This window comes from Gallus gallus, chromosome 1 (genome assembly GCF_016699485.2).
Source record: "Gallus gallus isolate bGalGal1 chromosome 1, bGalGal1.mat.broiler.GRCg7b, whole genome shotgun sequence".
NCBI classification, from domain to species: Eukaryota; Metazoa; Chordata; class Aves; order Galliformes; family Phasianidae; genus Gallus; species Gallus gallus.
The window spans coordinates 51693829-51711255 of NC_052532.1; the positions used below are offsets into that span (position 1 = coordinate 51693829).

At 46.4% G+C, this 17427-nt stretch overlaps 1 protein-coding gene across 3 annotated transcripts in view; it reads left to right on the forward strand.

Annotated features, from left to right (window-relative positions):
- Positions 1-17427, forward strand: part of CACNG2 (calcium voltage-gated channel auxiliary subunit gamma 2) — a 56271-nt gene that overhangs the window by 8806 nt on the left and 30038 nt on the right. Inside the window, exons 1-2 of one of the 3 annotated variants that reach the window (XM_004937775.5) lie at positions 130-405; positions 947-1092. In XM_004937775.5, the coding sequence (XP_004937832.1) occupies positions 951-1092 (142 nt within the window). In that variant the 5' untranslated portion in view covers positions 130-405; positions 947-950. Of the gene's footprint in view, positions 1-129; positions 1093-17427 lie in introns of those variants that run through there. The other 2 variants (XM_040656354.1, XM_425482.7) reach the window with 2 other exon arrangements.

Sequence of the window (17427 nt, forward strand, 5' to 3'; positions counted from 1 at the left end):
TCGCCGGGGGCTGCCGCGGGGCAGGGGGTGCCGCAGCCGGGCGCCGCTCCGCGCCCCCAGCCCAGGAGGGCGCCGCGCCTGTCCCCCTCCTCCCCCAGGAGCCCCCCTCTCTCCTCGCCCACCTCCGCCGGGAGCGAGCGCCGCGGCTGTGCGGAAAAGCCATGGGAGGCAAGACCTCGGCACCTGTTCAGCTGAAATCAAGGGCTTACAGTATACTGGGCAGTCTGGCTTGGTGGTAGGAGCAAACGAGCGAACGAAAGGAAGGAGAAGCGAGCAAGAAAAAGTGAGAGAGGATTGGAGCGACTGCCGCTGCCGGGGAAAAAAAAATAAAAACCCAAGGAAGATAACTGGGAAGGAAAAGGATTTTCATGGCGCAGGCTGCAGAGCTAAGCAAGAAGACTGAAGGTTGCATCTCTGCTCTTACAGTCTCTAACTGTCTAGGTCCAGATAATGAGAGATTGTGTTGAGGATGCTGCTGCTGCTCCCCTGTTCACTGTGGAAGCCATCTCCAAATTAGCCATTACATATGGAAACTGGAGACCAGAATTTTAGAAAAAGGGATTAAGGCGTCTCGTTTTGGGGGGGGTTCTCTCTTTATTTGTTTGGTTTTTTCTTGGTTCTTTTGTCTCTCTTTTTTTTTCTTTTTCCTTTTTCCTTTTTTTATATTTCAACCAGAACGTTTCCGATTTAAAAGGCAAGCCTGTTCCCGTGTGGTCTTTCTAATTTACACTCTTTTCCGTGGGCTTTCTTACCTCTCTTTTTTGATATCTATCTCTCTATATATACCCATTATATTATTAGTCGGAATTATTATTTTATTTTTTTAAACACACACACCCCAAGAATCAGAAGGCGGTTGGGTATTTGTATAATGAAGAATTATGGGGCTCTTTGACAGAGGTGTTCAGATGCTTTTAACCACCGTTGGTGCTTTCGCTGCCTTCAGCCTGATGACCATAGCTGTGGGGACCGACTACTGGCTTTACTCCAGAGGGGTTTGCAAGACTAAAACTGTCAGTGAGAACGAAACCAGCAAAAAGAACGAGGAAGTCATGACCCATTCTGGATTATGGAGAACCTGCTGCCTGGAAGGTATTTGATTCTGGATCTCCACCCCCCCCCTCCACTTTTCTCTCCCCCTATCCCATACCTCCCCCCCTTCCCCCCCCCCCCCCCCCCCCCCACTCCCAATAAATCCCTTCACATTCCACCATTTTCTAACTTCATTCCTTCCACCACAATTGAGAGTGGTGGGCTTAGTTACATGGGGCACGGAGGCAAGAAGACAAGCAAATTATTCTTTGCTCCGTTCTCTTCTTTCCTTCCTCAGCCTCTGCCCTACACTCTCCCCAGAATTTCACTCCCCCCCTTCCGACGGGAATAATATGTGTCTTACAAAAACACCAAGAGACCCTTTCAAAAAGCAACTATGTGGTCTACTTGTCTTCAGATTGTTTGTATTGCCTGGGAAAGCAATGCCAAAATGCTGTGTTATTGCTGTGCTCCGTCTGCAACCACAGAGTGAAATAATTTGTCTCTTTGCGAATGGCTTATTTGCAAAGACTAGACTGGGAGTGAGGGCCAATGTGGGGAGGGGGTGACTGCAAAGCAATTCAGATGCAATTATTGGTTCACTTTAGAAAGGAAAAGAGAGAGAAAGGGAAATAACCCTGCTATGTCCAAAACGTCTCATATGGTAAATCTGGTGATTCCAGTCCTCTAGAGCAGAGTTCAGAGCATTTCATAATGTCTGTGAGCAACCACATCTTACTGGGCTGGGTGCAGGGGGGTCTATTTGGCAGCTGATTCATTTGTTTTGGGGCTGGGATCTTTCCTCCACTTGTTTGTTGTTGGGGGTAGATTTTTGTTTGGAGGCTTTTCTTTAAGGTTTATGGTAGAAGCTAAAAATAAACAAGTGTCTGAATAGAAAAATCAGCCTAAGTCTTATGTGGTGAAACTGCACAGTAACTCAGTGACATGTCTGATGGCAGAAGAGCCACTGCCGCAGCCAACTTCTGGAATCAGACGTTCCTAAGGGAGGGGGAGAGAAGTGAGGGGCCAGCAGTTCACTTTTAAATATGTGTTGCTCAGTCCTGCTATTGGCATACATGTGGGCTGGGGAGGTGGACTGCAGCTGGTGCTGGAGGGATAGGGGCTACTGATGTAAATGCGTGGTTTTCTGTTATACACATAGCGAGAAGGAGGGAGCGAGAGCAAGGCAGTGCACATTGCAGCCTGCTATGAAAACGCTGCTTATGAATCAGCCCCCAGCAAGAGAATGGGCTATGGAGGCTGGTGGGTGCCTGCAGATAACGCCTGGGTCTGCTAGTGCCCCCCAGAGCTGGGTGTGCCTGGAGCTCCCTGATGGGCAGGAGGGGAAGCAGGTACCGCAGGACTGATTTCGTGAGAGTGCACTGGGAGATGCAAGGCAGGGGGAGGGGGAATAAACTGTGTATGTCCTAATGTCTCCCACCAAAGCAAGCTAAAGCTGCTGTTTAGAAATGGTTGTGTCCGGGAAGAAGCGCAAATTTCCCCCCCGTTCTTGGTGCAAATGGTTGAGTGATGGCTGGACATGTTTTGAATAGCTAAGTGACTTCATTGAGCGATGGTCTATTTGACGCATACTGCATTTAGTGCCCTTTGTCAACCCAAACTGCTGCCTTTTAACATATCCTGCAGAGGAGCTCTATGCTGAATACTATATGCTGTCTCCACGCCAGAAAATCAATAGCAGTAAATTAATGGGGGATGTTTTAAACACACTCGCTCGCGCACATGCACGCATTTCTTCCAAATAGATAAATATATGGAGATATATATTAATAAGGAATGAAAAGCCTTTCACATAGCTATTCATTACAACAGGGGAGAGAGACATCTCCTTAATTAAAAATTAATGAGAGAGGAGACAAAAAAAAAAAAAAAAAAAGCAAGCCCAAAAGCGAAGCCATGTGGGGAGGGAGGGAGGCTGTGGGGAGAACTCCCCTCTTGAGCTGTGTCCCTGAGCCAGAGGGCGGAGGGAGGCCAGGGAGGAGACAAGATGTGTGAGGACCCCAGCCAGGGGTGGCAGTGAATTCAGATCATGTCCATGTGCCCACAGAGCCGGATCCAGAGGGACGCGGTCAGAGGGGGAGGAGGAAGGGGCGGGTGAGGTTTGTCAGATCGGAGGAGCTCAAGGCTCCTTCTCCTTTACATCCAGCAGGACCCCACAGGGACTGTGGAGAAGTGGTTGTGTGATAAGAGAAAGTGCCAGGATGCTCACCATCAAAGGTTCCAAAATGCTCCCAGCCCCTCCCAGTGCCACCTTGGTCCCCTGCCCATGCTCTCATGCAAAATCAGACTGCAGCCCTACACAAGAGCTGGGAAAGGCAGTATGAGAGATGGTGAGATTCTCTTTTGTCCCCACCACACAAAGGAGGGACCTGGTTGGCTCCCCAGAGCTGCTGGATGTGAGGCAGAAGTTGTAGGGGGGCTGGAAGGTGCTAGGAACTGCCTGGGAGCAAGTCCTGCTCTGAGCATCACCAGCCTGAGGACACAGGTTGTCCCAAAACTTTGGGGTGAGCTAGGTAACAGGAGTTCCATGGCCATACACTGAGCAGGACATGGGCATGGATGTGCCTCATGGCTGAGGATGCCTCTGACTGGCTCCCCTCATCCCAAGTCTGCATGGGCTGGTGGCTGTCACTCCTTAATCCCAGGGTGGCACAGCCAAATATCCCCAGTAGGCACACACGAGAGGGCACTGGGCAACCCCCAGATGTCATATCTGATAAGCCAGAAGGTTGTCTCCCTTCTCAGCATAAGAAATCAGAAAGGTGTCCCTAATTCACTTGATCTCCCAAGTGAGAACTGCAAGCTGGGTGGAGAAGAGTGCTGCAGAGGTTCCTTGCCCCTGTGGTACGTGGGTTGGACAGGTTTGAGAAGAGAAAAGGTTGCTCTCAGGAGGCTGTGGAAATGGCTAAACCCTTGGACTCTGCTCACACCCTGCTCACAGTGTGGCAAAAATACCTGGAGAAGAGTGTGGGACAGAAATGGTGCAGGCCCATAGGGTTTGGAGAGTCAGTGAAGAGGAGGGCAGAGGAATTTTAATGAGAAAATAATCAAAGGAGCCAAAATAATCTTCTGCTAACAATAGGAAGGCTCTGATGAGGTTGCCTTCATTTGGGGGGATATAAGGGAATGCTAGCACTAGCCAGCACTGTAGGCTGTCAGAAATGGTGAACTCTTCATATTCCAACACTGTGGTAAATTGTATTTCTTTATCTTGGCCAAGATATCCAATAGCAAAAAAGGAACGTGGAGGCTCAGCCTGTGCACACAGATATGCTGCAATCAGAAAGCAAGTTCCCCTTGAACTATTTGGTTCCTGGGCTTTTAGGATTTTAGGGTCCCCCTTTCTCCAGTCACTCAACATTCTCATTCATTATCTTCAGAGCTTTGTGTGGCTCCAAACTGCAATGTCATTTTGGGTGTTCAGCCTCTGTTGGGATCCCTCTCCTCTCTTTTCTGCATCCTACAGGGAGCCCCTGTTCAACCACGGGGCTGGAGAGAAAGGTGATGGCGGTTGCCATTACTGCAGACCATGCTTCCAATTCTTTTCCTAATCTTCCTTCAGATAATTCTCTCTAAGGCTTTGGGAGTTCTTAAATGTGTAGCTGAGCTGCTCAAAAATTTTTGCTCTTCAAGAAAAATGGCAGAACTTACCTCAGCCCCCTGACCACGTATACATGGAGTGTGCATGTACATCTAGCAGCTGAGACCCATGAGCTCATGGCACACATTGGTGCTGCACCTCTTACAACTTTGAAATGGCTGCAGAGCTTCCAGTCTAATTCCTCCTTGGCACCGAATGCTTTTAAAACACTTTTTATTATGAGTGATGCCTTGTCTAATTCTTTCATTAGCTCCTGTAGATCTCCTACAGGATCTCAAAAAGTGCATGACAAAGCCTTATCAGGATCTTATGAAGCAAGTAAATGAAATGTATTTTATATCGGTAGGTTATTGGTTTTGTCATGTTGTCATTATTATTAGGAAAGGGATAGGACTGGGAGGCTTTTATACTGAGAAGGGAGAGACTGGAGTCCAGGGCAGGCAGGCATGAGTGATGTGCATGGGGTTAGACATCCCTGTAGATCTTACTTGTGTGAAGGCAAGTAATTGAATGGATGTTGGTGCAGAAAATAATTCCTGCCTAGAGACCCTTCCCAAGGAAAATTAATGAGCTGATCTGTTTCCTTTCCAGTTTGTTATATCTGAGCAGTGCATGAGAGTTAAGTGCAATTTCGGTGTTTGCAGAAACGAAAAGCTGATGGCAAGGCAAGGCAGGGCTCAGGCACTAGACACAATCCTGGTGCTGCGTCTCTTCCCCACACTGCTTCTTTCACTGCTGTCTGCTGATGGGCCACTTCTTTCCCTTCACATTATCTTATGAGCCTTTCTTCCTTGTCTTCCCTCTTATCTATCTTTCAACCTTCATTTTCCTCATCCCTAGTTCCAACCTGCAGAGCTGCCCACCATCCTATTTCTGTGGATCCACAAAGCTGGTGGGGTCCTTTCCCCTGCCTCTTGCTGTCCTACACCAGAAGATTTCCGAGGAAGCAGTGTAAATAGCAGTAGATTGAATGAGAGTCCCCACGCTCAGTGGTGCAGGAGCATCCCAGATCACAGCCCAGAGATGCAGGAGGCAGAGGCTCGGTGCCGCACTGCCTGCTGCCGGCATTGCCTCTGCCAGGCAGAGGGAGGATGCAGAGATGCACGGGCCTGGTGTGAAGAGGTAGGCAGAGGATTTCCAGAAGTGGGGTGCAGGTGGTGAGGGGGAGGCACATGGGATCCCAGGCATGGGTGGGTTTAGTTCTCACAGAGCTTAAATTCACACATCACTGAGAGCTGGGGATTCAATGGGCTGAGACCTGCAAGCTCACTTCATTTCAGATTTGACAAGGAAATGCTGTTCCTTGCCAACCAGCTGCTAGAACTGACTTCTAAATTGCGTTTAAATTCTGGATCTCCCTACTGACAGAGAAAGAGGAATGGGTTAATATTGTCCTGAAATGCACCAGAAATTGCCTTGCTGAAGAGAGTGAGAGTGAAATGCAGTGGGAGGGACATGGAGATGCAGTGTGGCAGCAGTAATGTATAAAGAAATTACACAGAGATAGAACAAATGTCTCTTTGCCAGGGAGACCAGGAGCTATTCCTATCCCACGATTCCATGTTAACCCATCCCTTTCCCACCCGAGCCCCTCCACTCTGTTTCGCTCAGCTGCGGTTCAGTGCAACCTCATTGGGAATTCATGGGAGGAGTGCCGCCGGGGCTCGCCAGCAGCATCTCCATATTTATTTCCTGTAAAAGCAGCAGCGAGGAGGTTGCCGAGGGGAACGGGGAACATTTCAGGCTCTCAGCTGGCTCTGCCCCCTGCCCCTGTTTTAAGAGCAGGATTCCCAATCAAGCATACCCTCTTTATCCCAGGGGGAGCCCTCGCCACCGCGTTCTGCGCTGCTTCCCCCTTCACATCTCCCCATTGCTGGGGATGCACTGCTGCCTTCCTGGGCACCACAGCCTCCCCTTTGAGAGGGGCTTTCTGGGAGGATCGGGGTCTGCTGCCTGAGGAGGGGTCACCAGCAGGGCTCCCAGACCCAGGGCTGCAGCAGCCGAACAGGGAAACGCAGAGTGCAGGATGGGTCAGGAGTGCGGGGAGCAGACTGCAAATGCAGTGCACCCCAAAGTTATTTCTCCCTCTCCTGCATGACCCCAGCTCGCTCCTCACCCTCCATCTTTGACTCATTCTATCCATCTCCATTTTAATTTGTTCTCGTTTCCCTCACCTGTTTTTCCTCTTTATTTTTCTCTTTCATCTTCATGTCTCTTCTGCGCTCTCTCAGAAGCAGCTTCCCCTTCATTATTCCTCCCTGATTCCTCTCAAAGTTGTCCAAGGCCCATCCCCCTTTGCTCTTTCCTCTGTTACATTAGCTTGCCCTTGCTTTCCTCTGTCCCCTTTGCTCCTGCCATCTCATCTCTCTGTCCTCTTTCCTTTTCTCTCTGCCGTCACATCACCCTGGCTGCCCCCATCTCACATCCTCTCAGCCCAGAGACCCCATCCTTTCAGAGCTCCTTTCCAAGGCAGCCCCTCGGGGTGGATATCCCCCTCCTCTTTCTCTGGCCAACCTCCCCCCCCTCCAAGCAGCCTATGACACCGGTTGCTGTTGCTGCCTTCTCTCACCCGCAGGGCACTACGGCTCCCTCTGCCTCCCCCCTCCCCCCCTTGTGCTCCCCTCATTGCTCATTGCCTGTGGTCAAGCCGACATCCCTTCACTTTGCAGCCTCCAACCTCCGTGGCCGGAGGGCTCACTGGCAGCACAGCTGATGAGCTGGCTCATCTGCATGCAGCCAGCAACTGGGCTGGAAGGAGCTCCCGGCAGCCCTAAATACCCTCCCTGGCAGCCCTCAGACATGAATCAGGCCAGGCTCCAATGGGAAAATCGGGGTCTCTGCAGCCATCACCCTGGGGCCATTGCTATGCACTACAGGGAATGTCTCAGCAAACAGCCATCCTTTTCAAGCTGCTTACAGGGAGAAGATTCTCCCCGAGATCCTCACGATCACCCCAAAGGGGTGAGGAGAATGGGGCCGGGGTCTTCAGTGAGTCTCAATCATCAGATCAGAGAGTACTGTTGGCTGATGGGAAAAGGAGGGCTGTAGGGCTTGCAGGGCTCTAAATGAAACACAGCAGCTCCTCAGTTCCCTGAAACAGGAATATTGCTGCCTCGTGGCTCAGGGCAGTGGATGGCTGTAGACAGAAAACCCACCAGCAGCAAGTCCCCTAGCACCACGAGTGGAGCAGGGCAGATAACAGAGCACAAGGAAGTCATCTGGAGAAGATTCGTAGGAGGGTTCATAAAATGTGGACAGGGATAAGGAGGAGTAAGGAAGACCGTGTGTATGAGGACAGCCTGAAAGACTAGATGTGTTTGCCTGGAAAAAGAGGTGAATGAGTGGGAAAGCAATTGGATTGTGTTGAATAATGAATGGACTAGAGAAGATGGATCAGTAGCTCTTGATTTCCCCATTTTGTAACACACAGACAAGAGGACCTGACGTGAGTCACCGGAGACCCAGTTAAAGCTTTCTCATTTGATGCGTATCAGGGCTGTGGAGTTTATTGCCACCGGAGCTCCCGTGGCCAAGATTTTAACAACATTTAGCAAGCAAGTGGGCATTTACAACAGAGTTCACTAAAATTAAGCGTCCTCATAATGGATATGAACAGCGTTTTGGGTGTTTCGTAATTCAGCAATTAAGCTAGGCTCCATAAAAACTAGGATAACATTTCACAAGGGCAGTCTATCCCCTATCTGACTGCCATGTGCTTCCTGCCTCTTCCCTGAAACATTTGTCAGGGATTAAATGGAGCTCAGATTTACTTGGTCTGGCGTTTCTTTTGTTTCTAGATGTTCTGCTATGCAATTGCAACATAAGATGCAAACTAGGCCTGCATTTCTGCCAGTGTCAATGACTGCCCTAATTTGACAAATTAACTGTGAGTTTAGGTATTTCTATCATATTTTGTTAGAAAGGATCTGGGATATAGAGCAATTAAGAGCATGCAGAATTAAGTGGAGTCCTTTTTCTTCACACCCCAGGGTATAAAGTAAGTAGTTAGCAGTGGAGGTACTATATAGGTGCAAAGAATTATTATTGTTGATATCCCTGCTTCCCAGAAAGCAATAGGCTTTGGGTCTCTTTGATGCTATCATGACTAAATTAGAAACGAGGTTGTCTCTTTTCTCTTGCATCTGTGGCAGTGATTACTGAACTGGCATCTGATGACGTACAACACTGTAGTGTTCCTATGCACAAGGGATGAAGGCCTGATTCTCCCCTCCTTTGCACTGGTGCAACCTCGGTGACTTGGAAGGAGCCGTGCTACTTTCACGGTCCATGAAGGCAAGAGGGAAATCAGGCTGAGGAAGGGCTGTGCATGCTTTAAACAGCTGCGTCCCTCGAGGTCACCCTGTGCCCTGCTTCCACAGCGCTGTACCCCACAAACCAGAGCCTCAGTTTGCCTTCAGTGTGTGGGATGCCCATTTATGCCAGCTGTTCCTCCAGCCCAGCAGTACCTTTCTTAAAGCTATTTCAATTTTCATCATCTTTCACCCTCTCTAGAAAAGTCCAAGTTGGCAACCCTCACTGTGGGACCAAAGTCCTCCTATGGGCTCCCCACCTGAGGTTGGTGGAAGTGTGAAATGGTAGAGGAGACCATGCATCCCCTGGCATTCAGCTTCCTTGTTTTCTTCCTTCTGCATTTCTGTCTTTCATGGAATCTCTGTCATTTGCTGACAGCTTTCTGTCTCCCAGCCCCATTTATCCCCTTTGTGCTACAGAAAAGCTCCCCTATAAAATTCCAAACTACACAGTCAGAGTTTTCATAACAAGCCCTGCAGGACAGGTGAAATCCACTTCTGTTTCTGCAGCACAGACTGCTGGAGTTTTTATACCAGCTTCCTATCAAACCTATAACTCCCCAGAGAAGTATATGGACTTTATCCTGCACCTCCTGTTCCCCTAGAGCATATACTTCTACCTGTTAGCCTTGAAAAACAGAAAATGAGGATGGTATACAAAAACTTGAGACTGCAGTTCCATGCTATCCATGGATAGGAATTCCTCTGGTGTGTGTTTTTGCTAGAAGCGGAACAACTATAAATTTCTGATTTAGCTTGTTGTATAAAGTATACATTCTGTCAAATAAAGAATAACACTATCCACCTCCATCCCCTGGATTTCTTCCTATTTCTCAGTTTTCATTCTCTCCATAAACATGATTTTTTTAGTGTGTTTTATTTTTCTCCTCCCACTGCTTCATAACTGCATTTCATTCTTAAATTTGCCATCGCTCAGGGAAGTTCCCTCTTCCTTCAGGTCCTGTTTATACCACCAGTGTAGCTGCAGTGTGATGGATCTCACTTGAACACTGAATATTTCCCAGGTTTATGGTCATGTTCATTCAGTGTCATAGACCAAGCACTGTCAATCACACAGTTTTTCATCCAACCCTATTCGCTGACTCCTGCAACCTGTCCACTGCAAATAGCACATTTCTGAGAAACTGTTTCTGGAGCTTCATTCGGTCCTGAAAATGTTGCTTAGAGCTTTCCTTTCTTGTTTTCATTTTGTCCTTTGCTCATTCCATCAGCCCCTTCAGAATTCATTGCTTCTACTTTTCTTCCCTTTTTCTTTACTTACTCTCTCAGATCTGCCATCTTCTCTTCTCTTCTCTTCTCTTCTCTTCTCTTCTCTTCTCTTCTCTTCTCTTCTCTTCTCTTCTCTTCTCTTCTCTTCTCTTCTCTTCTATTTTAATTTCTCAGTTCTCCTGGGTAGGAGCCACCCCCAGTCCCAAAAAGCTCATCCTCCACAGAGAAGAGCTGAAAATGGTTTGACAGCTAAATGTGTACATGCATGTGCACGCGTGTGTATCTCCTTTCAGATGTGGTCAGTTAGAAAGCCTGGGAGTTGAGATTAAGTATCCTAGCTCTGACTTTTGCCTTTCAGAGAGCCTGAGGAGTCATTTCTGAATGCAGATGGCTCTCAGAATTGCCTTTAGAGTACAGGGTCCCAAGGAATCAATCATCAGGAATTTCTGCTGCTTTCTTTTAGATTCAAGCATTGCCCTTTTTCTTAGGCTGAGGGTCATGAGTTTTTTTGAAGGACAGTGGCAGAACCATGAAAGAAGACATTTTTCTCTTACTCATTTTTGACTGAGGGAGTGAATGAACTGTGATAAATATTTTTCTGTATATAGCTTGAGTTGTCTCAGAGAAGTGGCAGAGGAAACAGATGGCAGAGGCCCTTTATAGGCAGCTGCTGTTGTCTCTTAAGGTGTCACCAGCACAAGAAAAGTGGTTGTAATTGGGCAGCTTCAAGATCAGCAGCGCCTGAGAGGACTCGAGCAGAAAAGAATGTCATCCTGTGTGAAGGGAGGAGGCAGAAATCAAATATTCAGAGACTAAGGAATGGTGCTTGAGGGGTGAAATAAAGTACAGGAAATTGTTTGAAGCAAGGATGAACCTTTATTAAATGACACGACTGGAGGATGGTTTTCCTGCATTTGTGAGTTCACACTTGGCCACAGACAGTGGGAACATTGTAGGCAGGGTGAAGAAGGTGGTTTTGGGTATTTTGGGGACAGAAAGAGGAGGTGGTGTGCAAAGGAAACAGCTGAGTGAGAGACATAGATTTTCAACATGCTATGGAAATGCAGCCCACGGGAGAGGAAAGGTCCAGGAGTAGCCATTTCAAGGCTCCTACCTCCTCCAGCTTGCTTCACGGCAACCCTGCAGTGTGCTTTTGAGTTGAGGGGTGCTACAGTTCAGTGTAGAAGCCTCTGTCCTAGAAACTCCCCATATGATTTCCCTGCCTGGAGCCCAGAGCCTGATAGTACCCAGCACGAAGTGAAATTGTAAGCTGACCTGTAAAACAACAGAACTGGAGACATGTAACGGTTCCCTCAAGAAATAACCAGAACAAAGATTCTTTATAACTTTCAAGATGGGAGGAATTTTGCTTTTGGCTAGACTCCTAAGTCTTCTAGTCAAGGAGATGTCTACATTTCTCCTGCTGCCTTTGCATCCCCAAAAGCAGGATCCACGTATTCCTTTGCAGAAGAAAAAAATTCATAGAGAAGGTCAATAGGAAGCTTGGGAGGAAACCAGAGAGGATTGCAGGATCTGTCTTGAAGTGCAAGGGTTTGGGTTAACATAGCAGCTGTGGACAGCTGGGGATTAATGCAGCTGAAGGTTTCGGTGTCCTCTAGCTAAGACACATCCATTGCAGCTGTACTCAAGCACCTCATCGTCTTGAAGGAAAAAAACTGCTGAGAGCAGAGCGGTGCAGCTATTTCACTATTGGGAGGAGGAAAAACAGAGAAACTAATATGCCAACCCTGCAGAGTGAAGTGTAATGCAAAGAGCAGCACAGCACACAGGAAAAAAGTGTAAGATTGACAATTTTCCTAAATTTCAGGTGACTGCCTATTCATTGCAGCACTCTTCCCCAATCACTGCACCACTCTCCCCCATTTCAGTCATCACTTTGTCCCTTTGTACGCAGGAAAGAATAACTCAGTAAGGCCAAGAGCAGCTTTCCAGGAATTAATTCCAGGGGCTGTCTAAGATCACAGGAGAAAGGTGTTTTTCTGTGTGCTGCATCATTACAGCTTGGCCCACATTTGCGGGAACAGTGAGGGGGAAAGCATTCAGAGCAAGGCAAGACTTCAAGAAAGAGCACCGTGAGGATGCGGAAGCACCAGCACCAGGAAGGATTCACACTCTTCTGCAGAAACCAAGGGCATGTGTTTTTCTTTTTGGTTGTTTGTTTTTACTTTTTCTTTTTTTTTTTTTTTCCTGGGAGTAGACTCATGGTAGAGGGAAGCATCTCTAATTGCTGGAAAGAAAGGGAAGGTCAGAGATGGAAGGATCTTGCAGCATCTGTAAAGCACAATTGGCCAAAGGGAGAGCTGAGGTAGGGGGGACACAGGCCTCAACCACAGCGTGACATGGGGAGTTGGTGGAAAGAGTTGCCCTGAAGATAGTTGGGAAATATGGTCAGAGAGAGAAGAGTGTGTCAGGAGAAATCATGGGAGCCATGTGTAAGACAGACTTGAAATGCTCTGGTCTGAGAGAAGCAGGAATATCAGTCAGAGCTGATGGACGGAGAGACAGCCTCCTCATCCATCTTCTCTGCCTTGTGGAATGGCACTGATTTCCTCCTGAGTGACACCCCTAGAGGCCTTTTCACCCTCTCTTCCCTGCTCTGTTCCATGGCTTTAAGAAGGACTTAAATACACATAGGCAGGGAAGGAATGATCACACCAACCAAACATGGACCTCACCACCAATATTGGAAAGTGTGATCGATGGTCATGGCTCTAGGCAGTGAAAGATTGGCAAAGGAGGGCTGGTGAGAAGAATCAAAGGAGCTGCAGTGTACAATTTTTGTCTCAACCTTTTCTTGGTAAAGCTAAGAAATTTACCCATGTAAGCATACAGCTTAAAGCGGACATGACCACTTCTTATGATGTGTCTCCCTGCTGGAGACCTGTCTCCTTCTGGAGGTCTGGGGTACAGTTTTTGTGCTAGAGAATCTATGGCATGGACAGATTATCTTCAGTAAAACAGAAGAACCAAACTGTAATGCTCCTCTTTGGCTTCTGCTCTTCAACACAGTGTTTCTGAGCATTTCACTTGCTTTTGTTATTGTGCCATTGCAGCTGCACCAGAATGCTCCATGTATGGTGGAAACACCTTATTCTAGACAATGCGCATACACGAAAGTTCTCATCCAGACGTCAAAGAAGTGACAATCTAAGATGATAAATGACATATGAAATGCAGCAAAGCAGAATACAGCAAAAGTGTAAATCTTGTTTCTGGATCATTGTTTTTGATACCAATGAGAGAGTATTTCATCACCTTCTCCAGAGTAAGGAGAGCAGAATGCAGAACAAAGTACATCTGCCCAGCACCAGGCAGTACCAGAAAGAGATACCTGAATAACTCAAAGCAAGCTAGCTTAGGTATTTCCATCTCTAATGGCTACTGAAGCATAGTACTCTGCACAGACAAATTAGCAGCGTGTCTGAGAGCTGTCAGGATGCAACGCTTAGTCGCGTGTGCTGTTTCTGAGACCCATGTGAGGTCACATTATGTTGTGCCATGGAGACTTATAGCAAGAGACTCACTCAATTCTCAATCTAAATCTAATTTCTGTATCCCCAAACAGGCATGCCCGTGTACTTGGAGGTTTTTTTTCCCCTTGTTAGGTAACCACAGGTAGTATGAAAGAAGTGAACTGTTCGCATCTCATACCAGTTCTTCTAGAAAGCGTACCATGTTATTTGGGATTCTGGAAGGGAGCTCATTCCCAGATGTGTCTCTGAGTGCATGGGAGTTCTGAAGCCAGAAGAATCCGTCACAGCTGGATTTCTCCTTTGTGGTTTTAGCAGGCAGGGCTGAAGGACACAGAGACTAATCTCCATGTGACCTGCAGATTCTGTCCTTTCACATGAGGGCTGAAGCTTGCTGAAAAGGCAATGCTGGAATGCTTTCGCCCATGTAGTTATTGCCCTGGGGATACATGGCCACTTCTGTCTCCGGGGTTGTCACTTACCAGTGAAAATTCATTGGATTCATGACAAAACTGCAGGATTTACCAGCAAAGAAATAGTTTGCTCTGAAAATAAATAAAAATCTGATCTGGGGGTGGTAATTTACTCAGACACCCAAGAGATCACTTATTTTGAGTATCTTGTTTAATTCTCACTGAGACTGCTCATTTTCTGTCATTCTTGATCTTAGTTTTCTTGAAGAAAAAAAAAAAGGTATAATATGTTACATGGCTTCTTCCTTATAATAAAAACGAAAGAAAAGTTTCAAGGAGAGGAAAACTCCATGGCCATCTCTTCACTGAGCTGCACCACAGCAGGGCTGAATGTTGAACTCTCATCCAAACAAATTCTTAAGACCCACATAGAACCTCAGTCTTCTTTGGGATCCAGGTCAAGAATTAGATCTCTGCAACTGATATACCATCGGCAGCTTTTCCCAAATAATGAACTAATCAGAAACACTAAAAATAGGCTGCATCGGAACATCAGTTCAGCCATTTGGAATGTAGAGCAAATGGCACTGAATGTGTTTAATGAAGTGAAAGAGCTTTGTTTTTAATCACTGAGCTATTGATAAATTGTTGATAGGTGATCAAATATGGACTCTACTTTCAAATGCCGTGATTTTTGAACCTGCCAAGACTCTCTTGAGCCACTCTTGTTCCTTTCATTGCTAATGCAGTTGGACTTCCTGCCCTTTTCAGGACCTAATTCAAGAAAAATAGTTATGTCGTCTTTCTTTTCCAGATAACAAATACATAGCCTCTGGGCCAGTAATCAATTTTCAAGAATAAATGCCCATAATTCTACAAAATCAGGCCCTGGGAACTGGGTCAGAAGATGGCAGAATGGGAGTCAGATCAGTTCACGTCTCTACATGCTGTTACGAAAACAACAGGGCATCAGATTAGGAAAGTGGTGAGAGCAGGTGGGAGAGAATCTGGTTTTGGATTGTACAGCAGCAAAACCTGTAGGGCCTTGGGGCAGAGTCTACTGCTGAGGGAAGATTTCCTCTTCTTGCAGGGAAAGAAATAAGCTGGGATCTCATGGAAATTAGACGAAAGGATATACAAAATGAGTAAGGGAAACTGAGGCTCTGATTGGAGAAGAGGTTGATTATGAAGGATGAGACAACATTATCGAATCAAGGCAGTTCAAAACAGGCCCTATTGGTTACTCCTTCCATTTGGACTTGGTCTTCTGGCCTGTGTATATTACAGTCATTCCAGAATGACAGGCAAAAAGCATCTACCAGTACCTTCATATTCGCATGTCTCCGAACTTATGTCATGCAGACAGAATGTTTTAAAAGGAATTTAAGCAAATATCTTTGCTGGTTGGTGTTATTAAGTGGTGTGAAACAACTGGGAGTAATTTGAGGGCCAAGCCCCACATCTATGCTCTAGGTGACAAATGTTAATGCCGTACTGATTTTAGTCACAGCTTGCTATGCACCCTGAAATTATCTGTACTTTCCCTTCCAGTACCGAAGTACTGCAATGTCTTTCTCATAGTCTGCAGGAAATGTCTCTATATTTGAGATATAGTTTATGCACTTTGCAGCAGTGTTCTAATACTGATTGCCTCAGTATTCATAGTCCTTAAAAGTTCTAACTCAATGTTTTGGGATGAAAGACACATTCAGTGTACACTAAGCCTATACAGTAATTAATTAGCTGACTGAACATTTAGATTTTGATTATAATTTCACAAATTATTCAACTGTATCTTATTAGGAACCAGGTTTTCTTTTATCATCAACCGCAAACGAACTGTCCATCAATTACAATGTGCTCATGTATCAGGGTGATGAGAACAGCAGAAAAGCCTACATGGCTTGCTAGAAAGTGCTCCACATAAAATAGAGCTGTATTTCATTAGCTTTGGGAGGATTGGCCGCTCGTTAATTGGATGAATCACCCAATGGGTGTGCTCCTTAAGCCAATCAGTGCATGCCAGTTCAGTAGGGCCACAGTGAGCATCGCTGTGCTGCGTCATTCGGCATTCTCTGGTGAGTGATTAAATCCATGTCATTTGTAATAAATCAAATCTTGTCGCAGGGTCAATCCAGTGGGTCACGCTAGGTTATCGTGGTGATTTTGCACTGGTTATATCAGGTACTGCTGTGTCATACAGGTTTTTGCTGGGTCATGGGATCATGCAGGGTCCCTTAGATACCATCTCCTGAACTTGTCAGGAGCCCTCCTGGAATGCATTGCAGGAATGATGAGAACAGTATGCTGCATAGCCTTTGGTGCACCTCGTAATTGCCTCTTCTCATGGATGAAGTACCTCTTCCCTGGAAAACGTGCATTTGTTTCATTTCTTAGTTTAAACATCCACTTTGATTTCTGTGTTTTGTCCCCTACAAAACACCACCTGCCCAAGGCCCAAAATAGGCAAGATATAGTCTTGAGCCAGTGACATCTTTTTCAGAGCAGAAAACATCATGCTATTCCAGCTGATTATATTGTTGTCCAACTCCGTAGAGTCAGAAAGGGATCCTGCCCTCTACTAACATGACTGCACACTGCTGGTTTTAGTGGCTGCTTGGAGATCACCCTGTTACAGAGAAATCTCCATGTAGCCAACAAATGCATAAACTTCCCTTCCATTAGGGGATGGGATCAAGTGAAAAAGATTACTGACAACAATACATCTCTTCCAGGAGTCCCCCTCTTCAGTGATACCTTGTTTTGAGTTATAATTTAGTCAGGTATATATTAGAACAGCCTTGAGGAGACTCTAACTTGCATCAGAGACTAAGCCAATCTTTTCTGGTCTAATGGTCAGAAAAATACAAAGGCAGCACAAAGCCACCTTTAGCTGCCACACTGTCTACACTGTTTCAGATATCACTGAGAAAGCTGGAAATACTCAGCTCCTCTAAAGAACTCACTTCAGACGACAGGAATCTAAAATGTTGACACTTTTGTGCATGGAAGGACTATTTGAGGGTCTTTTTTTTTTTTTTTTTTTTTTTTTTTTAAGAATACTATGCCATCCCATGATCTGTGTGGTTAGTTTAGTAGAATCGATGATTGCTTTCATAGAGGAGAAACACAACAATAGTTTCAATAACATTTTTAAGCCTCTCAAAGTAAATTTACTTTCCATGACACGTGGCATCTCCAGAATGGACAGTGGCAGATTATGGTATGAAATTTTTACTGGTGCCAGTCAGGATGACATGCCCAGCCCACTGGTGCCATCGCTGGTCAGAAAAACAAGGACTAGCAGATGATTTACTGCAGGAAATGTC